The sequence below is a fragment of the Mytilus edulis genome, chromosome 1, assembly GCF_963676685.1.
Source record: "Mytilus edulis chromosome 1, xbMytEdul2.2, whole genome shotgun sequence".
NCBI lineage: Eukaryota > Metazoa > Mollusca > Bivalvia > Mytilida > Mytilidae > Mytilus > Mytilus edulis.
In genome coordinates, this window is record NC_092344.1 from 123176754 (window position 1) to 123193370 (window position 16617).

General features: G+C 32.3%; 1 protein-coding gene across 1 annotated transcript in view; it reads right to left on the reverse strand.

Moving 5' to 3' along the window:
* Positions 1–16617, reverse strand: part of LOC139505541 (hemicentin-1-like) — a 58709-nt gene that overhangs the window by 25182 nt on the left and 16910 nt on the right. Inside the window, exons 16-27 of the mRNA XM_071295099.1 lie at positions 15701–15997; positions 15103–15399; positions 13333–13638; positions 12419–12721; positions 11264–11566; positions 9166–9465; positions 8731–9030; positions 7801–8097; positions 5029–5328; positions 3700–4005; positions 3056–3355; positions 1406–1660 (exon numbers count right to left, since the gene is read on the reverse strand). Of these exons, the coding sequence (XP_071151200.1) occupies positions 1406–1660; positions 3056–3355; positions 3700–4005; positions 5029–5328; positions 7801–8097; positions 8731–9030; positions 9166–9465; positions 11264–11566; positions 12419–12721; positions 13333–13638; positions 15103–15399; positions 15701–15997 (3564 nt within the window). The remainder of the gene's footprint in view (positions 1–1405; positions 1661–3055; positions 3356–3699; positions 4006–5028; positions 5329–7800; positions 8098–8730; positions 9031–9165; positions 9466–11263; positions 11567–12418; positions 12722–13332; positions 13639–15102; positions 15400–15700; positions 15998–16617) is intronic.

A 16617-nucleotide genomic window follows, 5' to 3' on the forward strand; every position in this document is an offset into this window, starting at 1 on the left:
AAATTAAACAATTATAACGTTTTTAGTTTGAAATATAAATATTTGGAAACCAATTGGTTTATCTTGTTCGTTATATTTTTAAAAAAAAATGTTATAAACTTGGTTTGTAATCATTTCAGAATTGAGTTCTGTTTTAAAAATTACTTTTAGACTATTTATTGTTTTATGAAATATTAATTTTGGGGTTTTAATTGAATTATCTTGAATTATTGTGGTTATCCAATAAGTTGATGTTGCTTTTTTACTGCAAGATATCTGCTTGATCCAATCTTGTTTATTTTTTAGTTTGGAAAGTTTCTGAAATTTGATCTCTGTTATCTATATGTATGATATCACATTTACATGTTTATTTACCTTGCCTTGCTGATCAACTTTGTTATTGGGCTTCTCTATTTATCAATTATAATTTGATCATTTAGGATATAACGCCATAGAAATATTAAGAATTGTCTTAAAAGGGCAGATACCTTAATTGAAGTCGTCCAAAATTTACTTTCCGTACCGAACTATAGATCTGGTCTTGCAAATCATTTGTGCTTATTGAATGCAAACATGCCAAATATTAGTAATAATCATTAGCAATGGGCATTAACCTTAACTATGATTTGACTGAAAATTTCGACCACAACATTTTTTTGTGGATCTTGTCTTACTGATCACTTTTGTAACCAAAAGTTTCTCTGTACAACTGTATCTATTTTAAATTTTAAGATAAAAGGCAAAACTGATAAAAACAAAATAGTAAAGTTTGATATTTGAGGGCAATAATTTAGATCAGAAATCGGCCAACAATTCAGTTCAATACAGAATGTGTAGATCACAGCATTCTGAACAATTTTGCTCTTAACAGATTTTCTCTATTCATAGCAATTTTAAAAGTAATAGACAAAAAATCAGTTGGTGTTCATTGTTTGCCTCATTATTTCGATGTATTGCACTAAGTACTTGTAAGCTAAGTATCTAGTAGCATGTAGTATGGAGGGAGCGTTGTTTGACTGTGCCTTTTACTCAATTTCTATCATATCTTAGTGCATACAAAATTGTTTAAAATCAAAATGTCACAACAAAATGCTATTTGAATACATAACTATGTAACAAAAGCGCAGTACCTTTGCGTTTTGTTTGTGTTTTTATGTTGTTGTATATGAACTGATTTGGTCTCATGGATGGATACCAAATATCTTTTGTTTTTCTATTACAAATTGATAAGCATTTGATCGTTAAAAAGATGTCATTCGCTTTCCGATCTATGTATCTCTCAAAAAACTCTTATATATATATATATATATATATTTACAACTCGTCTTAACATCAACCCAACAATGTTAAATCTATATATATACATTTGTTCAATAAAATGATTGTGAGGTGTTTCTGCAATGAACAAATTATAAAATATATTTACGTCTAACGGTCACTGTTACAGTTGCGGCAACACTACCATATGTGTTGGAAGCTCTACATTGGTACGTTCCAGTATCTGTCCGTGTTGAGGATGTGATCTGAAGGACAGAACCTGTGGACAACTGTGTATTGGAATTGTCCTTAAACCAAGTGTATGTAATCGTTGAACTTCCTTGGGCTGTGCATGTAGCTGTTATAGTCTGGCCTTCATTTACAGTTATTGGATTGGGACTAATGGAAATGGATATAGGTGCATCTGAAAATCAATAGTGTAAAATGTATATAATAAGACGTTTAGTATAGTTACCGTTTATATTAGGGATGTCAAAAGATCTGAAATTTAATACTCGGATACTCGGTCAAGATACTCGAGTACTCGCGAGTACTCGGATAAATCTTAAACGTCTATTGAAAAGTTTAGATTTTTGGTGGGATGCAGTATTTTTGTTACAACTTTTCATAAAGATAAGACAAATGTACTACAAACATAGCTTGCTCCTCTGTTTTTTTCTGTATCAATTAAACAATGAATTACCGACCGCCGTTTCTACAAATAACATATCATAATACCAATTATTGTTTGTGTATAGTACGTGTTCATGAACCAAATTTCAATAAAATCAAAAATATTTGAGTATAAAGTCCGACTAAGTAGACAATATATGTATCATCTGTTCCTGAGTAGTTGGTATTTGTTATGATACGACTTGTCAATTAATTTGTCAACAAGAATATTGGACTTCAAATTACTTGTGCTTTTTCGTGTTGATCAGTCTTATTCGTTCTGGTTTTTTTGGGGTTTTTTTTTGTACCATCGTTTGTCTGGTTTTCTTTTTTTTAGCCATGACGTTGTCAGTTTATTTTCGACTTTTCGGTTTGAATGTCGCTCTCGTACTTTGGCCTATTTTTCAATTGTAAATTAAGCAATTATAGTTAAATTTCAAATACTGGGTAATTAAATTAATTTAAAAGTACATCTCATACCAATCACGTTTACATAGAAGTCTTGATAAACAAACAAAGCTTAGTTTTACGGCTTGTGATGAGTTAATCATTAATCCATGAAAGTGTTGATCCCTGTACAAACACCGTTAAAATGTCTCTCATCAGTTGTGTAGGGTTCATCGCAGGTCACTTTGATTTTGTTATTGTTTAGAAATATGATCTGGTCAACAATTCCAGACGAAAGACTGTTTGACTTTCTATTTTTTGTTACAAGTAGTGCACATTAAAAATTTCCCTCGGAAGGAAAGAACGTTTGCTGGTACTACTAAACATCAGGATAAACATATTTATGTTCTTAATTGATTTTATTTAGTATTACGAAGGTGATATTTCAACGGAACTAAAGTGAGTGGAAATGTGAAAAGAAAATATCTCAAGATGTATAACAGGCAAACGAGTATCCGAGTACTTAAACTGTACTCGAGTACTCGGACTTCCGATCGAGTACCCGAGTACTCGAGTACTCGTTACCATCCCTAGTTTATATAGAAGATAGTTGCATAACAATATGTTACCTCATTTCTTTGCTCAAGGATCATTTTCAAAACATTTTACAATTACAAAGCTTATATATGAGATTTTTCTTTAAATACTGAGAATTACTTTTGCAATATTTAGATTTTAAAAGTATGATTATAACATTTACCTCCTGTAACAATCAGTGTGACAACATTACTAGTTCCTGTTCCCTCGATATTTGATGCTTGACAAAAGTACTGTCCTTGATCATCTGCTTGTACACTGGTGATAGTGAGGGACGGGTTAGGTGTCGTTACTACACTGTATCTGTTACTGTTTATATCTATTGTTGTGTCGGCATTATTAATATTTCTCTTCCAGACTATCTGGGTAGCTGCGGGTGTTGATATCACATTACATCTAATTGTCACAGGATTTCCCTCTTGGACAGATGAGGCACTTATTGACGCAGTTACAATCGGGATATCTATTTATAAAAACACATCACTTATATTTGTACTGTCGTTTTACATTAAAATGCATTCCGATCAACAAAAACAAAAATAATCTCAAAACATGCATGCGATAGAAATCCTGAATTGAACAATGTATAAACGTGTTATGACTACATCAGTAATACTGTATATTAAAATAGAAAATAGATGTTTTAGTTTAAAGTTATATTTCTAGTATAGTGTAGTAGAAAAAAATCAAACGAAGATGCAGTCATTTTGATGCACAAGTCATATTGCTAATTCAATCTTGCACTTGAACTTAACCCTGTTTGATTTTATACAATTGTTTGATGGCTAAGCATTGTAATACACTTACTTCCGATAACATTCAAGAACGTCTGTGAGCTTTGACCTGTACCAACAGCATTAGTTGCTTGACATATATAATTGCCTTCATCCGAGAAATCAACTTCAGTAATAATCAGTGACGGTGATTGTGTTGTTGAACCGGAATATTTAGCGGAGGAAGCAGTGATTCGAGTAAATGTGTTTTCATTGTTAATCTGTCGTGTCCAAAAAACAGCAGTGTGTTCAGGGTTTGCGGAAACTACACAAGCCAGGATGATGGTATTCCCGTAGTTTGTTGAGTAAGTTGATTGGCGTACTGTTACAACAGGGAGGGCTTAAATAAAGTAAATTAAGAAAATATAGAGCCTCCAATTGTATATTAAAATATAAAACAGGTATTAACTGGGTACAAATAAACTCATCAAAGATACCAGAATTTTAAACGAATATATAAACCAGACGCGCGTTTCGTCTACAAAAGACTCATAAGTGAAGCTCGAATCAAAAAATGTTATAAAAGGTCAAATAATACAGACAATTGGATATGTAAAAAACTGATTTATTTACATTTAACAGGGGGGAAATATAAGCAACAACATTCTATGAAGTACTTGACCTAGGTTGACATTTTATATGAGATTCTGTCCAACATGTTATTTGTTAATGATATCATGTTCAACATCATTGTATAGGCAGTGATGCATGTGGCTAGAGGAGAAGACTGATGCCATCCTTAACCTTATCAGCATATTCAGGTATTCTAATCAAGAGTGATAAAGGATGTGTATGATCTAGTAGAAAATTTAGAACAATTAGCATAACAATACTTATCAAAGGTACCAGGATTATAATTTAGTACGCCAGACGCGCTTTTCGTCTACATAAGACTCATCAGTGACGCTCATATCAAAATAGTTATAAACCAGTTAATAACAAACTTTTTAATTTTAGACTGTCATTGACAAATTTAATATCAATACATGTATTATGAATTATCTATATAATTATGTATCACAATACTTGGTGGGTTTTTTTTTAGATTAAATAAAAATAAATTACATAAAAAACTTTGTAGAATGAACTCAAGTCAAATTTCAGTTGGAAATGGTTAAATTGATATATAGTTATTATATGAATTTAAAGCACCATAAGTATACTTGATTGGATTTTTTCATAGCTTCATATTGGTCCCTTTTTATGGCTGATCATACATTATTAGGTTTTCTGTATTATTTGAGACAATAAGGTGACACGCAGTCACTCAAGTGTTGTTTAGTAAGTTTTAAACAGTTTTCTGTAGTGATTACATCCCTAAACTGAATCGAGATAAGGATTTTGTATTTGAATACATACTCACCTCCATTAACAGTTAACGGTCCTTGTAAACTCTGACCAGTTCCGACAGAATTAGCGGCTAGACATATGTAATTCCCCTCATCATTAAAATTGAGATTGGATATTGTTAGTGATGGTGTACCAATCGATGAACCAGAATATTTAGTGTTAGATATGTCTATAGGGGAAGTTGTACTTCCCGTAACTTTCTGCCAGTAAACAGAGGTAACAGCAGGATTTGCGGATACAGTACAACCAAGTGTAATTGTGCCTCCATAGTTACCATTAAAAGATGTCCGTGTAAGACTCACACTAGGAACACCTGATAGAATATAAATTAAATAATGTTATGTCTTCGTATTAATCAAAAATATACAAGCTAAAGTCAAAGAGTTTTACACTATTAATGTTTAAGCCCTATATAGCTTGTTGTGGGTAGCATGCCAAGGTCATGATACTTATTTTAAAACACGTAGATTATATTTCGTTTGATACGGTTCATGTATTATTGCTTATAAAATATTTCAGTATATTCAAATGATTTTAATGAATAATATTGATCGTTTTTTCATCAAAACTTTATCACTACCTCTTCGTTTTAAATTTCTATTCATGATTGTTGTTTCAAATTGGTATACAATTTGATTGTTAAGCCTTTTCACACATTAACTCATCAATCGAATCCAAATGACGGAATTCAATGTCTACGTGATCATTTTGTCTGTATATTAAAATGTTGATAGTTTTCCTTTGTGTGAAAAATACTTTGACAAGTATAAACACAATTGATAAATATTTCGCTATATGTATTCATTAAATAAAAATTCAGAATTTTATTGTGGTAAATCAAAAGTATTTTTGTTACAAATGTTACTCCCTTATATAACAATCTTTACGGAAATAATTTTTCTGAGATAGATTATGTCTCAATTGACATGTAGTCCTTAAACTAACGATCTCTATCGACTGGCAATGAATTGACGTTGGTCTAGTATATACGCCATAGCAGTTACAATATCTAGCTGTTAAGAGAGGGCATTTTTGTTTTTTTAAATTAATCAAAGTTTTATTGCATTTTTGCTGTTAACAGTTTACCCTTCCGGAGCACCTGAGATCACCTCTAGTTTTTGGTGGGGTTCGTGTTGTTTATTCTTTAGTTTTCTATGTTGTGTCATGTGTTCTATTGTTTTTCTGTTTGTCTTTTTCATTTTTAGCCATGGCGTTGTCAGTTTGTTTTAGATTTATGAGTTTGACTGTCCCTTTGGTATCTTTTGTCCCTCTTTTCTTTTACTAAATCTACAGCTTCAATTAAGTATCCCTTAAATTAGTTATTGAGTATTTAGGGGGAAATATTCAATAAGTATATCTATAAAGCTAGTTGTATTAATTACATACATCATAGCAGTTCTACAGAGTACAATTTCATACCGGAATACGATACGTTTCTTAACTTAACTGTATTTGATTTATTATGTCCCTGATTTCATATTGGAATATTTCAAAAATATCAATGACCTTGTCGTTCTTGTCAGACATGTAATATGCTTTATAGATTGATTTTTTTATAGTTAATAGATAGTTCATATTAAAATGAGCTTCATCTTCAATTTTAAAGCCAGTTACTAAACTTTCAAGACTGAATATATGCTTATCAACTTTTAATAATGTTAATAGCTGGTCAACTTTGTGCCACTTCTGAACATTATATGAACAGGGAAAAAAGGAAGTGTTTATAATAATCACGTTGCTTACAAGGCAAGCACACACTACTTGGTACTATTTTCCATTTATAAAGTAATTCATTACCGGCTTATATATAATGCATTATTTTCAAGGCAATTTTTCGTTATATTGAGAACTTGCCGGAAAAACGAAAATGTATAATGGTTTTGAATAAAACAATTGAAAAAGCATCTTTTTACAGGGTAAACAAAACAGGTTAACAAGCAAATTTAATTTTATCCCATTTTTTTATCAAAAATCTGGCTTACAGTACATATCTACATGTACAAACAAAAAAGTGTCCATAGTACATGGATGCCACATGAGCACTATCAGTTTATATGTTCAATGGACCATGAAAATTTGAAAAAATCTCTTAACTTGGCATTACAATTCGAAAGATCATATCATAAGGAACATGTGTACTACGTTTCAAGTTGATTAGACTTCAGCTTCATCAAAAATTACCTCCACCGAAAACTTTAACCTGAAACAGGACAGACGGACGGACGAACGGACGAACGGACGGACGAACGGACGAACGAACGAACGGACGCACAGATCAGAAAACATAATGCTCATAAAGGGGCATAAAATCGTTAACCAGTGTAGATAGTTTCACATATCTCGATATGCACACAATCTATTCAGAAGTTTTTTCTGAATTGCCAAATTGGAAACAACAGATTATCACATAATCTTTTAGGACACGAAAACATCCTCTAACTGAAAGCGAAGTATGATGTCATCTATCGTCTATGTCAAACCAAGTCATATGGCAAATATGTGTATCACCATGAACAAATGAGTATGAATTGTGTATGAAAGATGGCTACGGTTTTTGCCAGCTCGGAATTGCTGTATACCATTGCAATGCAGGTAAAGACAATATTACTATCATGTATACAGATGGGCACAGCCTTCACCTGTACAAAAGTTTCCTTAGAGAACAATTGTTGACGGCTTTCCAAGTTAACTTGACATATTTTAGGCAGACAGGCAAGTTAACTTTGTCGTTGGTACACATGGCATAGGTCTGCTTTTTTTATAACTTGGATGTGTGTTTACTTACCGCCTGTAACAGATAGTACAACATTTGTACTCTGTCCTGTTCCTACACTATTGGTAGCATAGCACACATATGTTCCTTGGTCTGATAACTGTGCATTAGATATTGTAAGGGATGGTAAATTGATTGATGATCCACTAAACCTTCCTCCAATGTTCACATTTGTAGATAAACCACCAGATATATATTGCCAGTAAACGGTGGTGTGTTGTGGGTTAGCTGTCACAGTACATACCATGGTTACAGAACCACCAATATTTACTGTATAAGATGTTGTCGGGGTTATAACAACGGGTATGTCTGATAAAAATATAAAATAACGATAATGTTTTTGGTAAAATGTTGATGTGTTTATTCAGAACTTATTGTTCAACAGTGAAAATTGAACCGCTAGTTACGTAAATAGCTTTTGTTTTGTATTTTTTATGTTTAAGGGGAAATCATGTAGAGACTGTCTATGTTTAAATATGGTTACCCAAGTAACATATTTTAATGTTGAAGTAGAAACGATACAGAAGCATAAAATATGGTCGCAGTAGGTGTGATACAGAAATAGTTAATTATATTTTGATTGTCTTATTTCATGAAGTTCGTAGATTTTACTAGTATTTTGCGTTTGAATAAAAATTCCGAATGGAAATATGCAATGTTTCGAAGAGACAACAATTCGACAGACGAGTATAAAATGCCGAATGCAACCAATGGGTCTTCAATACAGCTAGAAAATCACACACACGGTGGCTTGTTTCAGCTGGCTTTCAACCCAAAATATTTAATTAGCTCAAAATACGCAAGATGAGCAGTGAAATTTGAGGTATAAAATATATGTTATATTCAAAATAGAACGTTAAGAATGAAACAATATGTATGTTTCTCTTTGTGCGTGTACATGTATGTGATTTTGATGTAATTTCATATTCAATATACACTTACTGCCCAAGACATCAAGGAATATAGGAGAGCTGATTCCAGTTCCTATATTGTTGGTTACTCGGCAAACATAATTGGCCTGATCGGACTCGTCAGCGTTATTTATTATCAAAGATGGTGACTGCGTGGTAGAACCCTCATATTTATTTATGGCTATTAATATTATTGTGACCACATTGTCTACAGTTTTTTCCCATATAACACTAATAGCTGCTGGGTTTGCTGTATAGATACATTGTAGTGTAACTGATGATCCTATGTTTACTGTGTATATAGATATTGGAACAGTGACAGTCGGAATACCTAAAAGAAATGAAGGTGTGATTTCATAACACAAATCTAAACTTTAAACTTTTGCCTATTTTATTCAAAATAGCTACTAAACTTATATTCGTTGAGTTACACAAAAAAAAGTCCATTATATATGCCTTCACTTACTTCCAATTACATTCAAAAATGTTTGTTGACTTTGTCCAGATCCAACACTATTAGTAGCTGTACAAATATAGAACCCCTCGTCTGAAATAACAGTATCACTTATGACCAATGACGGTGAGCCCACTGAGCTGCCGCCGTAACGACCACTGGACATGTTAATATTCGTTGCTACATTATTGATGTAATGCTTCCATGTGACACTTGTCGCTATTGGATTAGCATTTACAGTACACTGTAATGTAATGGAGTTACCGACGTTGACAGAGTAACTGATTGATAGTACCGTTACTACAGGAACACCTAAAACATAAAGAAAGTCATAGCAGGATCAAAAGGATAATAATTCTATAACGTATCGTATGAACACCTGTTAATTATATTAGGATTGATTCACTTTATTTGCATAAATTGTTTCATTGATGTATTTTTCGAGTCGTACCTACAATAACCTCTTTACAGGCTGACAACCAGTTCAAGTTAAGTCCAAGTTTCAGCAAATAGACTATATCACACATTATACATACAACTCTAGCTCGCTAAACTATGACTGATAATTGAAAAAAAAATCATCTTATGAAAAGTTACTGAACTCTTTGAATAAAGGTGAACATTTTGGTAAAAAACTAATCCATATTTGTCTTGAAAAAACTTATTTGATGTTGATACATGAATTACCGTTTTAATAATGAAAAATAATGATATGTTCACTGACTTCAGTTTTATGCACAATGATTTGAAAATCACTGGCATTGTCTGATTACTGCTCCTTGGCCTTTAACACAAGAAATGGATCTCGTTATTACAGAAGGTATAGATGCCCAAGGTGGAAAATGTTGATCTGGTTCTATACCTATGGACTTTAAAAGTTTAAGTAAAAGTTTGAATTATGATTTTTCTTGTGATCTTGTACATGTGTTCATAAATTTAACATTTAGTATGGAGCTTTGAGATAGTTGACTCATTCTTAATTGAAGACACATTATCACAAAACAATAGATGATAGAAGTTTTAAATGTATGTGTTTCTTAATTGGTGCATCACTTTCGCCATAAGAAAGTCTTCAGACAGATAACAGATTGCCGTTCATATCATCAATTTGCATCTCTGTTATGGGTAAAATCTTGGGAAAGGTTCATAAAAAGTTCATATATATGTAGCAGAAGTATTTTACATTCCAATGAATTCGCTAAAAGTTTACATTTTAACAATTTTGTGAAACTACTATATGTTGGGGCCGAAAAGAGGTCTTACTGAACCTACTTCTCTCTTTTTCAAAAACTTAGTTAAAGAAAAAGAGTTTAAAACGACAGACCATATTTTTGTAAAAAACTAATCACATTTCCAAATGTTAGTTATTCAGCTTAAACAACCGTACGCTATCGACACGCAATTACGACTACGTTAGATTACTGCTGGTTTTGGTCCTTTGTGGTTTATAGATATCGATTGGTTTCTAAACCGAGAAGTTGTCAAAATGGCCACACGCAGAGAATTGATACTATGCGAAGGTTCCCTTTAATAATTTACTGATTTATATTTGTTTAGTCAAAAATGAAAATAAATCATATATATAAGGGATTTAAAACAATAAAAACCAAAAATATTTTCTTCCTTATCAATTTAAAAAAAAAACTAGGTTAAGAAAAAAATAAATAAAAAAGCATGCTGTAAACCCTTATATGTACAGTCATGTTTGGGTTGATGTTTTGTCTTGAAAACGTATAAAAATATTTCATACATCATTCAGCATCCAATTCCATTATTTGAAAATATGTAGGCATTGGTATAAATAAAACTCTTTATTTACTAAAAAAAAGATATATGGGCTAAACAAGTAATGTGCGGCTTGACGATTGAAAAAAGATAAGTGACATAACGAGGAGAGAAGTTTGTTTAAAATGTGAGGATATCATAATGGTATTTACATAGAGTTTTGATGCTTATAAATCACAAGATCGCCTAGCTTAGTATGAATGTCTAATTGATAAAAAATTGTTAAGATGTGTTAAACCAATTTTCTCAATATTTTCTTTTTAGTGTTGATTTTAAGACCACCTCTACACCCCCCGTTACGGATAAACGGATAATATTTACTTACTTCCTGATACACCTAGGAATATCAGTGAACTTGAACCTGTGCCGACACTATTCAATGCCCTACATGTGTAATATCCTTGGTCAGCAATGACAGCACTGATTATAGTCAATGATGGTGATGTGATAGTAGATCCTGAGTATTTACTAGTCTGAGATAGGTTGATATCTGTACCTACTCCGTTTACATCTTTTTGCCAATAAACCAATGTATGAACAGGATTTGCTGAGACAATACAAACCATGGTAACAGATGAACCAACATATACATTATACTGTGACTGGACAATGGTAACCACAGGTATTGCTTTAAGGATAAACAGATAAATAAGTGATTTATTATTCAATCTATAAAAATAAAAAATGATAGATGTAATAACTTTCAAAGTTTATACTACATACTGTATTGTCTGTGAAATCAAACTATATTCTAAAATAAAAATCAATAGACATTTTTGTTAGACTCAGGTCTCTAATGAGTCTTTTGTAGACGAAACGCGCGTCCGTATGTACAAATTTAGTCCTGGTATCTATGATGAGTTTAATTATGTCTCAATTTGACGCTCTATTCTCAACAACCAAACATCAGCGGATGTCAGAATATTGTTCTTGCTGAAAATTACTAAAGGAATAGTCAACTCTATTGAATCAGCAGCAAATATTTGGTTTCTGTTTTTTTAGGTCCCCTTTCGAGTAAGATTTCATGAACTCAGGTACAGATGAATATAAAAGACAGAAGAACAGTCATGACAGTCGAAAGGTTTAAAAAGTCCAACGGATAGTCAAACGTCAAAAGCATGTACTCTGGATTCATTTATTTTCGTGTCTTACGTGTGTAGGTATTCAATTATATGATTTCGCATACAAGCCTATGTAATCATTGATCAATAATAACGTGGTTCACCTGTACACACGATATCAACAAACATTGGTATCCAGCGAATAATGATGAATCAAAACTATCTAAAATATAATTGAAATACATCGTATATCTGTATAGAAAATGCTTTGATCTTTTTACTTCTTGATATAAGTAATAAAACAAATAGCAAACCAATAACATTACAATCTTCAGCTTTTGTACAGTATTATTAATAGGTGAAATATTCATTAACTCATTTGTATCGTAAAAGATAAGATAAGTTATTCATACACTTACTGCCTTGAACATTTAAAAAGGTCTGTGTACTAACATCTGTTCCGACGGCGTTTGTTGCTTGACAAGTATAGTACCCTTCATCACTCTCAAGACAGTTAGAAATTGTCAAAGATGGCGTACTGACAGTCGCACCTGAATATTTAGTTGGGTTGCTGGCTACGTTTATTGCAACAGGTACAGTATTTGTGTTTCTATTCCATTGAACACTGGTAGCTGACGGGGTGGAAAATATAGTACATGTCATGGTAATTGTGTTTCCGATAATACAAGTATAGCCTTGTCCGACTGTTACTGAGGGTACATCTACAAAAGATTTAATATACACGCAGTATTCAATATCATATATGCATATCATTAAAAGCGCAATTTCTTTGCTTTCTGTGGTTTAAGGTCAGCCATGGATATCCCATATTCTTTTTCCTTGTATTGTCAAACAACTAGTTCAGAAATCTAAATGAGTTCTAATTAGTATATTTTCCCTTTGGTCTTACTGCCTAATATTTTCGAGTATCAACATACTGACTGTATCACTGAAAATATTAGGCAATACATTGTGTGACGTCATAATTACCGATAAACAGAATTATAGGTAGTTTTGTTATTCATACTGACTATATCATGTGGAATATCTTAACTCGCCCTAACGTGCTCGTCTAGATATTCCACATAATAAAGGCAGTATCAAAAACGAAACTACACTACCTATTATTCTATATATATTTATTGTTGTGTTTGGGTTTTTTTGTTAATGAGTTAAAGTTGTGATGAAGTGTATTGTACACTGTTGTTTTTTTATTCTTTGTTTTTCATTTTCATCAATGATATGAAATCAATATCATCAGAATTAAATTCGTTAAATAGCAAAACCATTAAGACGAATTATGCGCATCAATGTTAGTTTAAGACAAACTTACTGCCAACTACAGACAGCTGAGTTGGTTGACTCTGTCCAGTTCCAACAGAGTTTGTAGCGCAACATGTGTACGATCCTATGTCATTACTGTCAGCATTTAGAATTGTCAGAGACGGGGTTCCTATTGTAGATCCAGAATATTTGGCCGTGTTAGTGGTAGAATTGATATTTATCTGAACGCCATTGATGACCTTTTGCCATTTTACATTTTGTGCTGCAGGAGTTCCGGTTACAGTACATACCAACTGCACTGACTGTCCATAGTTCACACTATAGGATGACTGTGGTACAATAACCGTCAATATACCTAACAATCGTAAAAAGAATGTAGATTAATATAGATTCTATCACTGCATTGGATGTAATTCGATATATCTCCATCGGAATCAGTACAATGTTCAAAAGTAAAACTGGAGGCTTGTCAAGCATTCTAAACATTACATGATGAACTGTCATGAGTGTCGTTATATCGTTTTAATAAGATAGTGTATGGAATCTGTTTCTCAAATGATTTGTATAAATAATATGTCGGCGGTAATCCCCTTTTTCATGAGCTGCAAAACTATGTGTTCTTGCTATTCTGCTATGTGGCGTCATCAATCATGATCCATAATTTTTAGCCAAATGTCCTTTTCTTTTTTTACCTGATGATCATATCTTTTTAATCAATGATATCGGTCTTTTTTCAACATTAAATGTTTTTGGGAGATTTTCGTGCGTCTGTAGTGAGTTAAGTGTCTGAAAAGTTGTTTTGATTTTGCCCCATGAATGATATTTGCTGTAGTTTATATGTAGTTAATATTTTCTCCGTACATTCTTGTGGAAATACAATCTTTGTACACATCTTTTAATGAATTAAATCAATTTAATAACTACTCAAACTTGGTTCATGTCTTGTCATGCAAAAATGACATAATTCATATATTTTACAATCATACAACGTCCAAAAGACATTTCACTTCTACTAACGATTCCACAAATTCATGTAGTACATAATCATTAACATATATATAATTTATATAGTTGAGTATGTCGGTGAAAAGGTATTATGACGTATGACGGCTTTTTAGTTGGAGCTCGTGTTGTTTCTTAATTATTATTTATAACTGTTGATGTTAATGTCCTTTTGTTTTGTCATTGTTTACTCCTTGGTTTTGATTGTTATTGTCTTTGTTTGTTTCTTTGGTTATTTGTGATTTTTTTCTATAAATACTTCATAAATATATATATTTTTTAATATTATTTTGGAGAGAGCATTATTGCACCTGTTAATAAGTGGGGCTGATATTGAACAAAGATATCGTCATTATCGCACCTGTTAATAAGTGGGGCTGATATTGAACAAAGATATCGTCAGTATCGCACCTGTTAATAAGTGGGGCTGATATTGAACAAAGATATCGTAATCCGAGGAAAATTCAAAAAGGAAAGTCCGTTATTCAATTGAGATATCAAAAGCTCAAATACACCAAAGGGAATGGATAACAACTGTCATATTGCCGACTTGGTACAGGCATTTTTTATGAGAAATTTGAGGACTTAACCTTGTTTTATAGCTAGTTAAAACTCCAACTTGTATAACAGTCGCATACAGTTATATATGATAATAATAGAATATGTTTAAATGATACAAACTCAAATATACCTTCTAATGACATATACTGGAAAACTCGGCAATTTGTTAAAAAAATGTGTAGAGCTATAATTTGATCGAAATATGTTGCTTTATATAAAATTCATAAGATGAAAGAAAGAAAAAAATTAAACAAACCTCCGATAACGTCTAAATATGTTTGTGAACTTTGACCTTCGCCCACTGCATTTACTGCGGTACATATGTAATACCCATCATCTGAGTCAACAGCGTTGGAAATGGTCAAAGAAGGTGTATTAGTACTGCCTCCTGAAAATCTACTGTTTGATCCTATATTAGTTTGCAGTCCGTTTATTATTTTATTCCATGTTACGTTTGTATGCGATGGATTAGCTGTCACAGTGCACTGGAGCGTAACAGTCAGACCAATCTCCACTGAATAATAGTTGGATAATACCTGTACGACAGGAACAGCTGTAAAAAATTAAGATAATGTATATTATTATTTTTTATGCACCACAAATCCTGCAATTTTATTGGAAATGAGAAAAAAAAAACTTCTTTCAATCTGAATGAAGTGGAAATGGTTAATGATTTATCGTAAAAATTTTAAAGAAAAAAACCACAGAACTCCTAGGAAAATACAAAACCGGATGTCTTTAAAATCACAAGACAAAGTAAAACTCAAACACACCAAGCAAATGTTAACTATATTAATATTCATCGTTATGATATTTTTTTATATTTATAATATGTTATAATATGTTATACATACTTCCTAATACGTCGAGGTATGTCTGAGAACTTTGTCCAGTTCCAACACTATTCACAGCATAACATATGTAGAATGCCTCGTCCGTACTGTCCACATCAGTGATAATCAAATTAGGGGAAGACACGGTACCACCCTGGTATCGCCCTGTTATAACTACTGGTGAAGGTATACTATTCTGTATTTTCTGCCACGATATACTGGATTCTGTTGGTGTAGCAACGACATTGCATTCAATGGTTGCGTTATTTCCATAGTTCACTGGGTAGTAGTCGGAGCCTATAATTACTATTGGAATACCTACGAAATAGTTGGTTTATTATAGGATTAAACGCCTTTTTAAAGGAATTTATTGATGTATAAACTCGACCAATTCACTCAATTCAAAAAGTCCGAAGGTAAACGCAAAACTATTTACTCGATGAAATTCATTATGATCTGATAAAAAAATAACTACACCGTTGGTGTTTCCGTTTGAACGGTTTTACACTAGTAATGTTGGGGGGGGCTTTATAGCTTGTTGTTTGTAGTAAGCCAAGGCTCTGTGTTGAAGGCCGTACATTGAATTATAATGGTTTACTTTTATAAATCGTTATTTTGATGGAAAGTTGTCTCATTGGCACTCTCACCACATCGTCCTATATCTATATACAAAAACTCCTTTTATCATTCAAATGACATGTTTAGTGTTCATTATTTAATTTAACGATTAATTCGGAGGGAAAATAAATTTTGGTAACGTCGCCGCCGTCTTGTTTACATTAGTTACAGTCAACGTCGTAAATCAAATAAAAAACAACGTCAAGAACAACTACCGGAAGTTCTCTCGCCCAATCACATCAATGTATTCACTAATATACAAATCATATACGAATTGTATGATTATGTTTATTTTACAGACACATTAGGAATAGAACAAT